Genomic DNA, 16,028 nt, shown 5'->3' with positions numbered 1-16,028 from the left:
AAGAGTCAGCTTTTGGTTCTGTTAATATCTATTGTTTTTTATTCTCTATTTTGTTGATATCTGTCCTTTAATTCTTATTTCTTTGTGTTTACACTTCATGAGTTTAACACACGGACAAATATTCAAAGCTGGACATTTGTAATGAATAACTATAACTACTTCAGATGTATCCTACAACCTGTAATTTTATGATGGTATATCTGACTTCTTAATAGTCATAGGTATGTTCTTCCATGTCTGAAGTTTATTAACATTTATACCATTCTGAACAAGTCAAGTGACAAGTACCTCAGCACATTTTTCACTTTTAAATCCCTAACTCTTTCCAATTCTCTCTATATTGGTATTCCCCAAAGTTATGATTCTGGATTGTTTAGGGGTATACTTTGCTGCTTTTTTTCCTCCATTGCTTGCTTTAAACACAAATACACACACACATTATATTAACTGTTCTTTATCATATCTGAGATATTTCATAGAATTCCCTTGGATTTATTTTGTCCTTGCTGGAGTTTCTCAAAGAGGGTCTCAGTTTGGTAAGCCTTCTGAGTTTTAGTATGCTTATAGCTAAATTTATTTTATTGTTTTATTAAAATGGTATTTTATCTCTGTAAAATTCTAGGTTCAAAGTTTTGTGCGTTTTTATTCTTTCTTTCTTTAAAACTATCTCTCCAGTGTCTTCTGGTTTCTAGTGTCAGTTTTGCAAAGTCAGATGTTCATCTGATTCTTGTTCCTTTGTAGGCAATCTGTTCTTTTCTGGAAGCTTTCATATTTTTGTTTCTGGCAATCGTAATATTTACTATAATTTGTCTATGAAAATTTCCTTAAATACCTGTTTGGCACTCTGAGCTATTTCAGTCTGGATTTTTTTCTTTAATTCTGAGAAATTCTTAGATTCTTATCTTTGTTTTCTCCTCTTTTTCTTCCCTCTGGTACCCCCAAAGTATTGATACTGGTATTTCTACTTTTGTCCTTCTTAAAGTTTCTTTCATATTTTCTGTCTCTTCATCCCTTTCATCTTAAAAAATTCCATTTGGGAATTCCTCAATTGGATTGTCCATCTCACTAACATGTTTGTAAGTTATTGATTCTTGTATCCAATCCATCAGGTTCTTTATTTTAGATACTGATTTGTTTATATCCGGGATTCCAGTTGGATTTTTCTTTAGGACACTTTTGCATTTCATCTTTAAGTACTGTCTGTCTGTCTGTCTGTCTCTCTCTCTCTCTCTCTCTCTCTCTCTCTTTTTGAGAGAGAGAAAGAGCACATGCCAGGAGGAGGGGCAGAGGGAGAGGGAGAGAGAGAATCTTAAGCAGGCTACACACCCAACTTGGAGCCCAATGCAGGGCTCAGTCTCAGGGCTGTGAGATCATGACCTGAGCTGAAATCAAGAGACACAGCCCAAGTATTCTTTTTATTTTTTATTTTTTTATTTTTTTAATATATGAAATTTACTGTCAAATTGGTTTCCATACAACACCCAGTGCTCATCCCAAAAGGTGCCCTCCTCAATACCCATCACCCACCCTCCCCTCCCTCCCACCCCCCATCAACCCTCAGTTTGGTCTCAGTTTTTAACAGTCTCTTATGCTTTGGCTCTCTCCCACTCTAACCTCTTTTTTTTTTTTTTTTCCCTTCCCCTCCCCCATGGGTTTCTGTTAAGTTTCTCAGGATCCACATAAGAGTGAAAACATATGGTATCTGTCTTTCTCTGTATGGCTTATTTCACTTAGCATCACACTCTCCAGTTCCATCCACGTTGCTACAAAAGGCCATATTTCATTTTTTCTCATTGCCACGTAGTATTCCATTGTGTATATAAACCACAATTTCTTTATCCATTCATCAGTTGATGGACATTTAGGCTCTTTCCATCATTTGGCTATTGTTGAGAGTGCTGCTATAAACATTGGGGTACAAGTGCCCCTATGCATCAGTACTCCTGTATCCCTTGGATAAATTCCTAGCAGTGCTATTGCTGGGTCATAGGGTAGGTCTATTTTTAATTTTCTGAGGAACCTCCACACTGCTTTCCAGAGTGGCTGCACCAATTTGCATTCCCACCAACAGTGCAAGAGGGTTCCCATTTCTCCACATCCTCTCCAGCATCTATAGTCTCCTGATTTGTTCATTTTGGCCACTCTGACTGGCGTGAGGTGATAATCTGAGTGTGGTTTGGATTTGTATTTCCCTGATAAGGAGCGACGTTGAACATCTTTTCATGTGCCTGTTGGCCATCCGGATGTCTTCTTTAGAGAAGTGTCTATTCATGTTTTCTGCCCATTTCTTCACTGGGTTATTTGTTTTTCGGGTGTGGAGTTTGGTGAGCTCTTTATAGATTTTGGATACTAGCCCTTTGTCCAATATGTCATTTGCAAAGATCTTTTCCCATTCTGTTGGTTGCCTTTTAGTTTTGTTGGTTGTTTCCTTTTCTGTGCAGAAGCTTTTTATCTTCATAAGGTCCCAGTAATTCACTTTTGCTTTTAATTCCCTTGCCTTTGGGGATGTGTCGAGTAAGAGATTGCTACGGCTGAGGTCAGATAGGTCTTTTCCTGTTCTTTTTTTTTTTTTTTAACAGGTTTATTTTAATTTATTTTAAATTTTAAAAATATTTTTAAGTAGTCTCTGTACCCAACGTGGGACTTGAACTTAAAACTGTAAGATCAAGAGTTGCATGCTCCATTGACTGAGCCAGCCAGGTACCCTATTTTAAATCTTTGTTATGTCTGGTCTAAAAGTTCTGCTCTAAATTACTTAATTTGTTGTTTGTCTTTTATGGCTGTTGTGTACTCTCAGATGTTTATCATTATTCACTGCTTTGTCTCCTCAAGATTTTGTTGCCAAGAAATAACTGGCAAATGATACATTTTTTACTCAGATGATTTTTACATAAAACACACTGGACTTAAAATTATCTAAATTTAGCAAGATATTTCAATGATTTTTAAAATTCCTATCAAGAGGGGCTCCTGGGTGGCTCAGTTGGTTAAGCGTCCGTGACTCTTGATTTCGGCTCAGGTCATGATCACAGTTTGTGAGTTTGAGCACCGTGTGGGGCTCTGTGCTGGCAGACCAGAGTCTACTTGGGATTCTCTCTCTCCTCTCTCTGCCCCTCCAGGCTTGTGCTCTCACTCTCTCTTGAAAATAAGTTAAGAAAAAGTAATTTTGAAATAAATCTGGGGATGAACACCAAAGGAGAGAAGCAGGAGAAAAGGTGCAGTGCCAGGGTCTAGTCTAATGAAAGGACAACCTGACCTTCTTAATGGTGGTGGCAGAAACTATTCCTTCCTCTGCTGCCCTAAACCAGATAACTGGTATCCACCAAATAACTTGCAAATTACCACTTTTCTAATAACAGGAATGAGAGAGCAACATAGACTTCCTTAAAAAAATGTATAAGTAAAACAAATAACCTTAATATAATCAGAACTAAACAAATTACTGAGGAAAAACATTTTATTCTTGATAGAAATTAAAAAAAAAATTTTTTTTTAATGTTTTTATTTATTTTTGAGACAGAGAGAGACAGAGCATGAGCAGGTGAGGGGAAGACAGAGAGGGAGACACAGAATCTGAAGCAGGCTTGAACTGTGAGATCATGACCTGAGCTGAGGTTGGACACCTCACCGACTCCAAGGTGCCCCCAACCTCATCTTTTTGTTTTTTTCCCTAGGTTGTCCCCTCTCGAACTGACCCTTTGAGCTTTCTTTCTTGCCATCCTCTTCACCAGGTCCTGTATCCTCATGACCAGGTTAATTCATAGCCGAATTCTATAGTAGACATAACTAGTTTATTACACGTTCTTTGCCTACCAAGCCTTGGGCATGCCCTCAAAATGCTTCTGAGTACAATATTTCAGGGAGCCAATTAGAGCTACCACTAAAGATGATACCTCATTGTCATTTCTGTTCTATCAGACTATTTTCCCTTCAGGCTTTATTTGTTTTGAAGGTTGAAAAGGAAATAAAGGTAGAATAGCAAGTAAAAGTGTTTTCTAATATCCAGCGGACACTCTTCTGCCCTTCTCTTACTCCTCTTTTAGAGAGCTTTTTTTAATCTCTCCTATCCTTGTTTCTCTATCTGTGCTGTTTCTTATTCTCTCTACCTAATTAGTTTACACTGGGAAATTAACACATGTATATTGAGCATATGGATTAGATTTTGGGAAATCAGTATATTCGTATTGAGCATATAAACTAGATTTTGGATTTTGATTGAGTAGTGGATATAAAGGTCATTTCTTTCTTTCTGAATAGTCTCACTACTTTAGTCAGTCTCTTGAGGTAATTTCTTCTCTTATGTAATTACATTTGGCATAATGGTATGGTAGACATTTTTTTCTGTCCTTATATTAGATTTTTTTTTGTAAAAAATTACGTGTCACCAGATCTCTGGAAGGTGTTTTGAATGCCTTCTTCCTGGAACTAAGCAATGGTCACCTGTTGCTAAAAAGGATAGGAATTTGAGAAAGGACAAGATAGAAAGAAATGCTGGCAGGGAAACAAGTATTAATTACTCTAGTTTTGTTCCTGGCTTAATATCAGCTAGAAACTTTAAAAATATTAATATTTTAAAAAGACAGGGGAAAGTGGACCATCCTTAAGTGTGCCACCTATATCTGTAGTAAAAAAAACTATAAGCATTGTATTTGTTCTTCACAATCACTCTGTTCAGTGAAGGTATTAGCTTCGTCTACTTATGAAGACAGTGAAGGTTGTAAAATAAATAATTTACCCAAGGGCAAACAGCTAGTAAGTGATAGAGTTGGGATTCCACCCCAGCTCTCTCTGACTTCAAATCTTATACTCCTTCCAATCTAACCATAGAAGAGGAGAAAATTTTAGCAGATTTTACCTTTTTTCCATAATGGACTTTATATTGTAGCCTTTTAAATTTGGGCAGTAATTACATACAGACATATTTCAAAGTCTTATACATGATTTGCTCCCCTGGCACCATGACTAAAACAACAGGCTTCTGAGACATAGTTTTCTGAGCCTCTGAGGCAGTGTAGCCCAGGGTGAAAGACAGTGGTTGAGTCTGGTGTCAGATCTGGGCTGCATGAATCTTGTATAGGTTTCTTAGATTGACATACAGAGTTGTTTTGAGAATTAAAACACATAGAATATGTAGCCCATGCCTGACAAATTGTAAGCACTAAAAAGGAATAATACATGCAATATTGTTATATCTTCACTCTATCATGTTAAATATCTAGCTTCTTCCTGAGATTCTGAGAATTTTCACTAAGTTAACCCAGAAATTGTGCGCTACTCTAATGATACTTCACACCTCCTATGTTGTTATCGGTGGAGAAGTAACAAATATCACCTCTACTCTTCATATTTTCATGTTTTGGTTAAATATTATAATATATAATAACTACTATTTGAAACATCCTGTACTGTTTGAGTGTCTCCTGGTCAGGAAAATTTGCCTCACCACAGGATTTAAATTATTTCTAGAAAGATGCCAAAAAATGTGTTTGGGCAGAGGATTCTTGAAATAATAGTAGACACTGAACACCAGTAGAATTTACTGGTGTCTCTGTTTTAACCTTCTATTGTATGCAAATGCAGAATCCATATTTAGTAATTAAAACATTTACTGTCTCCTTTTCTTTTTCAGAAGATGAATAATCTTTCATTCAGTGAGTTATGTTGCCTCTTCTGCTGTCCACCTTGCCCTGGGAAAATTGCTTCAAAATTAGCATTTTTGCCACCTGATCCAACATATACACTGATGTGTGATGAAAGTGGAAGCCGCTGGACTTTACACCTATCAGAACGAGCAGACTGGCAGTACTCTTCTAGGGAAAAAGATGCTATTGAGTGTTTCATGACTAGAACCAGTAAAGGCAACAGAATTGCCTGCATGTTTGTGCGCTGTTCACCCAATGCCAAGTACACTTTACTCTTCTCACATGGAAATGCTGTTGATCTTGGTCAGATGAGCAGCTTTTACATAGGACTGGGATCACGGATTAATTGTAATATATTCTCATATGATTATTCTGGATATGGCGCAAGTTCTGGGAAACCAACGGAGAAGAACCTCTATGCAGATATAGAAGCTGCTTGGCTTGCTCTTAGGACAAGGTAAATGGTGATTGGGAGTATTTTCCACATTTATTATGATGTTTAATTGAAATTGCTTTATATAAAAAAAGAATAAAAGTAGTTTTTATAACATAACATGTTTTGAAGTAGTAAATAGAGATTATACGTACCAAAATATACCTGTGGAGAGTTAAGCTCTTAGAATGTAATTAAAAATTTTTACAAACAGCGTAAAGTTTTTACACAGATCTAATTTGTGTCTGTTAGTGCCCGTGGGTGATTTTCTTTAAAATTTAAGCCAATGACAAGTTTTGGTTTTATAAACTTACTAGAGTGTGATATAAAAATCTTTATTCAGAGTAACCTGGGTGGCTCAGTCAGTTGAGCATCTGACTCTGGATTTCAACTGAAGTCACAATCCCAGGGTTGTGGGTCAAGCCTCACTTCAGGCTATGTGCTGAATGTAGAGCCTGCTTAAGATTCTCTCTCTCCCTCTGCCCTTCTTCCCTGCTTGCACTTTCTCTCTCTAAAATAAAGAAAAAATGTTGATTTGAATAAACACTGATTAGCTAATCATTTACTTAAGAGTGTAAGACTGGATTGTTTTGGTGAATTATAAGCCTGAGTCCTGAGTTTGCGTTATTTTCTATAACAATCTCTTAGACAATGTGACTCAAAGATACCTTATTGGAACTATTTTTAAAGTATTCATTCTGTAAAAGTGAGATTTTTTACTTTACATTCTGGACTAATAAAATTTGGAGAGATGATCTTAAGCTAAAAAAAAAAAGGTAATGTTATGATAAATCATTTAAGCAGATTTTCTTATCATGTCAGTTATTCCTTGGTTATAACAATACATTTTTGGGAACTAGAAATTGCTTTAATCTTTCCTAATCACCAAGATACTTAGAAATTTTTCATGAAATACATTGCAGTTTTGTAGACTTCAGGTGTTTTTTTTTAATCAAATGGTTCATGTACAATAAATAAAGATACCTGAGCTCAAGTTATTCTTCATATTACCTCCTGAAAAGCTGCCTGACTTCCCCAAAGTATTTTAGACTAAAGCTAAAGGACTTAAAGAAAATTTACCATTTCTAATTTAATGTTTAAATATTAATGGTTTCGATTAGAACCTCAATTTTGTTAGCAGGCATAACCTTTGTTAGAAAATACCTTTAGAAACATTTATTCCTTGGGACACCTGGGGGTCTCAATGGGTTAAGCATCCAACTCTTGGTTTTGGCTCAGGTCGTGATTTCATGGTTTGTGAGTTCGAGCCCCATATCAGGCTCTGTCCTCATGGCACAGAACTTGCTTGAGGATTCTCTCTCTCCCTCTTTCTCTGCCCCTCCGTTACTCGCTCATGCTCGCTCTCTCTTGCAAAATATTTCATTTTTTTTAAAAAAGGAAACATTTACTCTAAGATACAATAAAACTATAGTCTCTGAGGTCCATATAAAGGGGATTCTTAAATCATTTGCAATTATATGAAAACATACCTGACAAGTAGGAAAAAATAGATAAGTAGTATAAGAAATAAATAGTTGGGGAGGGGGCAGGGAATGATAAAAATTTATAAACTTAAAAACTGCCTTAAATGACCAAAGTCAAAATCGTCTCAGTCCTACAAACCAAAATAAATGAGTGCGCACTTTCCAGACCCAGCCAATTGAATGGAGTATAATACCTGTCAGGAAAGTATGATAATAGATATTTTTAATAACAGATTTATTGAGATATAACTCTTTTAAAGTACAACTTCAGTGGATTAGTACAATTTTTAAGGATGCTAAGTTAAAGCAGATAGCCTTTATTGTTAGTGCTTCTCAAAAACATGAAAAGATAACTTATTCAACCAAAACACACTAGAATCCAATAGAGTGTTCTCTGCCTATGTTAAAAAAAAAAAATCCACTCTTGTAAGTGGTTAACTTTTATTTTGCATCTTGTCTGATATCAATTTGAAGAAATATTTATGAAATGATTTCTAGTCTTGATTATTAATCTTTTTAAACATACTTAATGATTGAAGCGCCTGGGTGGTTCAGTTGGCAGAGCATCCGGCTTCAGTTCAGGTCATGGTCTCACAGCTTGTGGGTTCGAGCCCCCACGTTGGGCTCTGTACTGACGGCTAAGCCTAGAGCCTGCTTCAGATTGTGTATCTTCCTCTCTGCCCCTCCCCCGCTCACTTTCCGTCTCAGAAATGAGTAAATGTTAAAAAACAATTTTAGGGGCGCCTGGGTGGCGCAGTCGGTTAAGCGTCCGACTTCAGCCAGGTCACGATCTCGCGGTGAGTTCGAGCCCCGCGTCAGGCTCTGGGCTGATGGCTCGGAGCCTGGAGCCTGTTTCAGATTCTGTGTCTCCCTCTCTCTCTGCCCGTCCCCCGTTCATGCTCTGTCTGTCTCTCTCTGTCCCAAAAATAAAATAAAAAACGTTGAAAAAAAAAAAAATTAAAAAAAAAAAAACAATTTTAAACATACTTAATGATCATGCATACTTGATGAATGAGGAACAAGAGCAGAATAGATACATTTCTAAATAGTCCAATAGTCTTTGAATTCATTATCTGCGTGCTATAATGGAAAAGGCGCTGGACTGGGAGTCAGGGTACCTGGGTTCTAATTATAGATCTGCCTCTGACTTACTCTGACTTTAAACATCTGCTCAGGAAGCAGCTGAACTAGATTAAATGGTCTCTGAAGTCCTTTCTAACTTGTACTGTTCTGAAATTCTGTTATTGCTTTGAATTCTCTGCTAAACTGGCAGCTGCTTCTACTCTGGAGCCTTGCCATTGCTAGCATTAGTCTAAAATCCATAGTTGCCACCAACAGTGCTGCGATTCAGCTAACGGCAGCCTTACAGCCTCAAGAGTTAATGCTGTGCTGCAAATGTTCATTTTCATAAAATTTCTTCACTGTTTGAAATATGTGCAGCTAGGTCTTGTTAAAGAAAAGGGTTTTCTGAGTTTATTTACATTTGGAGTCAGTCTGGAGTAGATATGTCCAACCTCTGGGACATATCCAAATGCTTATATAGGACTGATTGGAAGAAATTATGGATGGTCATTATTACCTGGATGGTTCAGAGTCTTGCACCCCTGGAAAGGGCCAGAGGAAGCACGTAGGGTTTGTCTTGCTATTTTTTTTGTGTTCCGATACTTGAAAAGCTCCATTACCTTTTCAGAAGACCAGAGGCTGTTGTGCAAGTGGCCCTTCCCATCCAGAAGTGACTTCTTTCAGATTTCTAGAGTGGAAGGGCATGTTTGATCTCACTCTAACCCTTAATTCTGTATTTATTAGCTCCCGTAGCACCTCCACTCTGCTTGGAGTACTTTACAGTTGGGACAATTGTACTATAGGCAGTAAACAGTGCTTGAAGCATAGTATATACCTGATATTGAATCAGTGAGTTGATACATTTAAATCTGCAGCATTTTTAAAGGGGGTAAGGCAGTTCTCTTGAGGTTTTAGCATGAAGTCTATTCATAATTAACTGAATCATAAGGCATTTGGAATTCTCATTCATCTGTTTATCTTTCCAATCATTAGTCCATTTCTATGAGCAAATAAAGGCAAATTTCAGGAAAAGTAGTAATTTGCTTTTGGCTAAAATGATACATATTTTTTATTCATAACATACAGTAACTGTATGTCAAGATTTTCATCACTGTGACTGGCTTCAGAAAATAAAATGAGCCACTTTTAATATCTAGACAAAGAACTTTTTGTTACTTTGAATGGAAGATAGATGGTAAATGTCTATGAAGTGTCAACCCATTAAAATATCAATTATACAATATGTTCAGCATTTAGTAAAAAATACGCCACATTGAATTGCATAAATGATATAATGAATTAAGTTTAAAATTTTAAAAGACCTCAGCCATTATTTTTCTAAAAGATGAAACAGATGAAAAATGCTAAGAATACAGATATTATTATAGCATTAAATATGATAATGATGGCTAAGAAAGTGTATATTTTAAATATAAATTTGTTGACATGGTCTCATTCTGAGTCATTCTATTATAAGATTAAGTCCCTAGAAAATGATTGAATATTTCATACCAATCCAACTCTCCACTTTATTTTTTTTTTTTAACTCCTGAACTTTGTAGATATGGCATTCGCCCTGAAAATGTGATTATATATGGCCAAAGTATAGGGACAGTACCATCTGTGGATCTCGCTGCTCGGTATGAGAGTGCTGCTGTTATTCTTCATTCTCCTTTGACCTCGGGAATGCGAGTCGCTTTTCCTGATACCAAGAAGACCTACTGTTTTGATGCATTCCCAAAGTAAGTATTGATATTCCAAATTAATTCAAAGAAATCTTGCGGGAATTTTTTTCATCACTTAGGAATCCATAATATGATTCATTCAGCCATGAGCTTCTATTTTACACATATTATAGAAATTGTGAAAAACTAGTTTTTGAAGAGGATGGTGGCAGGAGACCAGTCAGGAGGGTGTAATGTTTGAGCAGTTGTAACCCTGGTGAAAAGTGCTAAGGGCCTCACACCCCAGAGAGTGGCACCAGTAGTATTAGAGATAAGGGGATAATTTGAGAAATAAAATTGACAGAACTGCATGTCACAGTGAATGTAGGATGCAAAACAAGAGAACTTGAATTTGATTCCTAAGGTTCTGACTTGAGCTGCTAGTGGATGATACAATTCAGTGAGACATGATACTGGAAGAGTGGAAGTGTAGAGGAGAAATGAGACACGTGTGCATAAAAATTAGTGAATGATGTCTAATTAAGGATAGCTGATTTACAAAAGAAGTGAATTGCAAACAAGTTGAGTCTTAAGAATAAAGTATTGCCATCCTAGAGGCACCTGGGTGGCTCTGTCAGTTAAGCGTCCAGTTGGCTCAGGTCATGATCTCACCGTGAGTTCGAGTCCCACATTGGGCTCTGCATTGACAGCACGAATCCTGCTTCAGATCCTCTTGTCTCCCTCTCTCTCTGCCCCTCCCCAGCTTGCTGTCTTTCTCTCACTCTCTCAAAAATAAAATAAAAACATGAGAAAAAAAACAGTATTGGGGCACCTGGGTGGCTAAGTCAGTTAAGCATGGACTACAACTCAGGTCATGATCTCACAGTTTGTGAGTTCGAGCCCCGCGTCGGGCTCTGTGCTGCCAGCTCGGAGCCTGGAGCCTGCTTCGGATTCTGTGTCAGCCTCTCACTCTGCCCCTCCGCTGCTCGCATTCTGTCTTTCTCAAAAATAAACACTAAAACAATTTTTTTTAAAACGTGTTGCCACTGCATAGTCTGCAAACACACAGTATTATACAAATTTGAAAGAACTACTTCTGCTTCTCAAGACAAGATAAATGGAAATTCTTCCAGCTCCTCTTCATAATTGGGAAAAAATGGATGGCCCTTTTTTCTCAGAGGGCAAAGGCAAGAAGTGAGAAGCTGGCAAATTTCAGTCTCGCTTCTTTTCCCCAACTGGCAGCTATACAAAGAATTTTTTTGTGAATGATAGATGGGCCCAAGGCCAGAGTCCTCACTTGCTTCTTCATAAAAACAACGAAGGTCATTTCAAAAGCAAATTTTTCATCATTAGCCAGTAAGGGGTCATTTTTGTAGGGAAGCTAATGATGGGAGCATAAGATCTTATCACCAGAGCAAGCTGTGAGAGGGTTTTGTTTTTACATTAATTCAGGGTTTTTGTTTTAGAGAATAGTCTATTGGAAGGTATGTGCATTATATTGCTTCTAACTGAACAGTAGGAATGGTAGGGAGTATTTGGGGTAATGCTGTTGCCAGCTTATATTCTCTGTCCAGCTCCCTCTTGAATTTCTGCTACACCAACAAAGAAAGCAGCACTTAACTGCAAACTGTCTGAAAAAGGTCATAATTTTAAGTTTTAAAATTTGTTTGTAAGAGTTCTTTGTGTAGCTTATGTCTCAATGTTGCCTTTTTAAAATTGCTTTGATCTCTGATATTTAAAATGTTCTCTGATATCTGATAATTCTTCGTTGTCTGTTCATGTGTAAGAGAGGAACTAAAGAGTGGACCTGAAGCAGGTGACAAAGGCTTGTTGACTGAGCTTAACTATACAGGGATCTGTTCATATCAGTTAGTTGGGGATCCCACCCCATGTCACTATTTTCTGTATCTTTCCTCTTAAAGTGGATGTGGTCTTCAACAAAGATTCTTTCTAAAAGTCCCCTCTGGGTACACCTCAGTGGCTCAAGTCGGTGAAGCGTCCGACTCTTAATTTCGGCTGAGGTCAGGATCTCTCAGTTCAAAGGATCGAGCCCCGAGTCAGCCTCTGAGCTAAACAAACTTTGAACAGATTCTGTAGACTCCCATCACCTGCCTTCATCCCCATATCAATTTCTGACCTTCGGGTGTATGCGGTGGTATAAATTGGGTTGTGTCTTCACTTTATCTTCTATCCTCTTAAAATTGGTTTTCTCTTATACTTTTAATTTGTTACCCAGCTCCAAAATTATGTATTTTTTTATATTCTCCCTATTTCAGGGAGTTGATGCCACAAGACAAAAAAACATTTTGTTGTCATTTTAGTAGATTAAGAGGCAGAAAAAAATACGAGTGCAGGGAGGTATAAAGTTAGCATATGTTTGAATGGTCCTTAGTTTCCTCTTCTTCCAAACTAAGTTTTCTTTGTGCTCAATATTGTAGAAAGGTACAGGAGGCTAACAGTAACTATTGAATGATTCCCCTGAAACAGAAGTGCCTAAAGTTAGCTTCCTCAGATAATCTTAAGAAAAGGAGTATGTAAAGTGACTTCTAAATCTTATTTGAAATCCAAGAGGCATCTGTTTCTTCTGTTTTGATTCAAAGACTATTTTGGTATTCGGTGTGGCACAAGAGAATTTGTTTTACGTTTCTTTTCATAGATAATTCGTTGACTTCCTTCTGCCTTCTCTTCTCTTACAGCATTGACAAAATCTCTAAGATAACCTCCCCAGTATTAATAATTCATGGGACTGAAGATGAAGTCATTGACTTTTCACATGGCCTCGCATTGTTCGAGCGTTGCCAAAGACCTGTGGAGCCTCTGTGGGTTGAAGGGGCAGGTCACAATGATGTGGAACTTTATGGACAGTACCTCGAAAGGTTGAAACAGTTTGTGTCACAGGAACTGGTAAATTTGTAAAATATTCTGTAAATTTGCATACTGGGTTTTCTTTCCTTGCTGAACTGCACTCTTTGGTAAATAACATAAAACCTGAAGGTTTTGTTTGCAAATCATGTCAGTTGCCTTCATAATTGTACAGGTAATGATTTGTTAACAGACTTAATGAAGGTTTTAATTACCAGAACTAGAAACTGGAAATAACAGTATCATGCAGTCAAGCTGTGTAATTTATATTTTTTCTGTGAATTTTTTTTTAAACATCAAAATGAGTACTGTATGAAATTTTAATTCTATAAAATCAAATGCTGTAAAAGTATTGCCAAATGCTTTTGCATATCAGAAACAGATTTATAAATATTTTTAAAACATCTCAATGTACTAAATCTTATCCAGGTATACAAATGTAATATTCTTTCAATAAAAAGCTGTATATCTAAAACAATTCAAGTACTCATAATAGAATAAACTGTATGAAAATGTGCAAGTTCACTAGAGATGACCTAAGCCCTGTTGTACAGGGATAAAGGTTTAAACACTTATTTTATTGTAAAATACATTGAATTTTCTGTATTCTCTGGTTATCATACATTTTCTCCTTAAAAAACAAATGATGTAAGTCTTAATTTTTATGCCATCTATTAATTTACCAACTAGTTACCTTGTAAATGAGAAGTCATGATAGCACTGAATTTTAACTAGTTCTGATTTATAGGTTTGGTACTATGAGGCAACTACTTAAAATTCTCATTTTTGTTTTTTAAAAGGCATTTAGAGCTTCAAGAATGATTTTGTATGCAATGTTGTTTTAAATTTTGACTAATCTCATAGAATTGCTGTACTCTCCATTATAAGAAAACCTGAGAGTCCTTTCGTTAGATGTTCTTCAAGACCACAAACAGGCTGGCTATTTGGTCATTTTTCACTTTGGCTATTTTTAATAGGACCTGTTGTTTTAGATTACTATCTGAGAATTTCATGGATTCACTCCTGATACAGGAGATAAGAGAACATTTAATTCATAACTTTTATATTAACCAATGTAGTAAAAAACAAAGCTCACACACAAAAACTAAGTTGCCTTTCCTTGAATGAATCCTGCCTGAATAAAACAATGAAAGAAAAATAAAAATAAAATTAATGGTATGTAGTCTAATTTGTAAATGAATGAATATTGAAATAATACACACTGTGGATATATTTTAAGGCCTTATGTAGTTTTAATTGTTCTGCTTGTTCTGTGGTTATGTCTAAGACTATAGTATATGATTCTCTTCAAAGTATATCAAGTATTGTGAATGCTTTGGTTCAGATGTGTCAAATTAACAGTAAAACAACAAATATACCACCCAGCTGTGCCTGTTTGCCTTCTTCCATGTTTCCCATCCCTTACCATCAAGTCGGGAAAAAATTACCATTCATCTTAATAGAATGTAGTTCTATAGTTTTCTAAATTTTATCATCACTTCTTTTTTTGGAGAGAGTTTTTTGCTTCTCAAGATTGTTAATGGAGCCTGTACAATTCCTATTTTTGTACAACATAAACACCAAAGTGTAGCTAAGTGTTTTCTTTGATTACCTGTTAAATTTAAAATATTGATCATACCAATTCAGTATTCATTCATTCATTCAACAACTGTTTATTCAGTCATGTAGAACCCTGTGCCAGATAAAGATGGAAGTCAACCATGTCCTCATAGACTTCATGGTGTATGTAACCAAGGACACAGACACCTTATTGCACAAGTATTGCTATTTGGATAAGGGCTGAAGGATATTTGTAGCTTATATATAATAGGTAAAAGGTACTCTTGGGAGGGGAACATGGTGGGAAGGGCAAGGAAGAATTTGACAAAGAAGTGATCTTTGATCTGAGCTTTAAGGATGACTAAGAAATGACTAAACATGGTGGCCAAGGGAAATCCTTGCTGCCTGAAGGGAACAGTATATGGAAGCCTAAAGAAAGGATAGTGCATTTAAAATGTAAAAAGACTGCCCAGAGGGCAAGGGGAATGGATGGCATAATGATGAGGCTGGCAGATTAGTTAGAGGCACAATCATACATGGTATCATGGGCCCTGATCATTACCCTAGACACAATAGAAAGCCATTGATAGGATTATGAAATTGGATTTGTCAGGAGTTTATAGATGAGAAAAAAAAAACCTGGATATTTTTAGTTTGCCAGAAATAGCATGTGAGCCGGTTATAATTGGCTGTAATCTTAGGATGCTGAAAAATCCATCATGGGAAGATAATCTCATACAAAATGCCAGTCAGGCCACATCTGTAAATATTAATTTCATTTCAGGATCCAGTGAAAGGATATTCACAAACTAGTGCAAATTCTGGAATGTTTTACCAAGTTGGAAAGAGTCCCACAAACTAAAGCACAAACCATGTAACTAAGGAATGATAGCTATGTTCAAGTATTTGAGAGACATGTATAATTGATTCTTTTTGACTCAAGAGTAGAACTAGGTAAAAATTGCAAAATGGCAGGTTAGAGCTCAGCATAAGAAAGAACTGTATGGTCGTTTGTCCATGAGGGAAAGGGATTGCCTCCTAAGGTCAATGAGGATCTCCCAAAGGAACAGAGCAGAAGCCGAATGACGTCTGTCACAGTGCTGCAGAAGAAATTCCAGATTTACATGTGAAGCTGAACTAGATGGACCATGGAATGTCCCCTTTAATTAAAGATTTTATATTCCATTTCTATTTCTCCTACCTTCTCAGTATTGCCCACTCTGTGATATCCAGAAGACAGTATCCTGTAGAAGAATTGACAATCAGATCTGGGTTCTCTTCTCAACTGATACCAATTGGATCTGTGCCCTTGCCAAGTTAC

At 36.7% G+C, this 16,028-nt stretch overlaps 1 protein-coding gene across 2 annotated transcripts in view; it reads left to right on the top strand.

Annotated features, from left to right (window-relative positions):
- ABHD17B (abhydrolase domain containing 17B, depalmitoylase) overlaps nucleotides 1-14,528 on the top strand; it is a 53,318-nt gene extending 38,790 nt beyond the window's left edge. For both annotated transcript variants that reach the window (XM_049646548.1, XM_049646467.1), the window contains exons 2-4: nucleotides 5,630-6,099; nucleotides 10,184-10,363; nucleotides 12,982-14,528. In XM_049646548.1, the coding sequence (XP_049502505.1) occupies nucleotides 5,633-6,099; nucleotides 10,184-10,363; nucleotides 12,982-13,201 (867 nt within the window). In that variant the 5' untranslated portion in view covers nucleotides 5,630-5,632 and the 3' untranslated portion in view covers nucleotides 13,202-14,528. The remainder of the gene's footprint in view (nucleotides 1-5,629; nucleotides 6,100-10,183; nucleotides 10,364-12,981) is intronic.
- Nucleotides 14,529-16,028: the final 1,500 nt, after the last annotated feature.

Source organism: Panthera uncia, chromosome D4 (assembly GCF_023721935.1).
Source record: "Panthera uncia isolate 11264 chromosome D4, Puncia_PCG_1.0, whole genome shotgun sequence".
NCBI lineage: Eukaryota > Metazoa > Chordata > Mammalia > Carnivora > Felidae > Panthera > Panthera uncia.
Note: the sequence above shows the minus strand (reverse complement) of the source record. Positions and strands in the feature narration are given on the sequence as shown.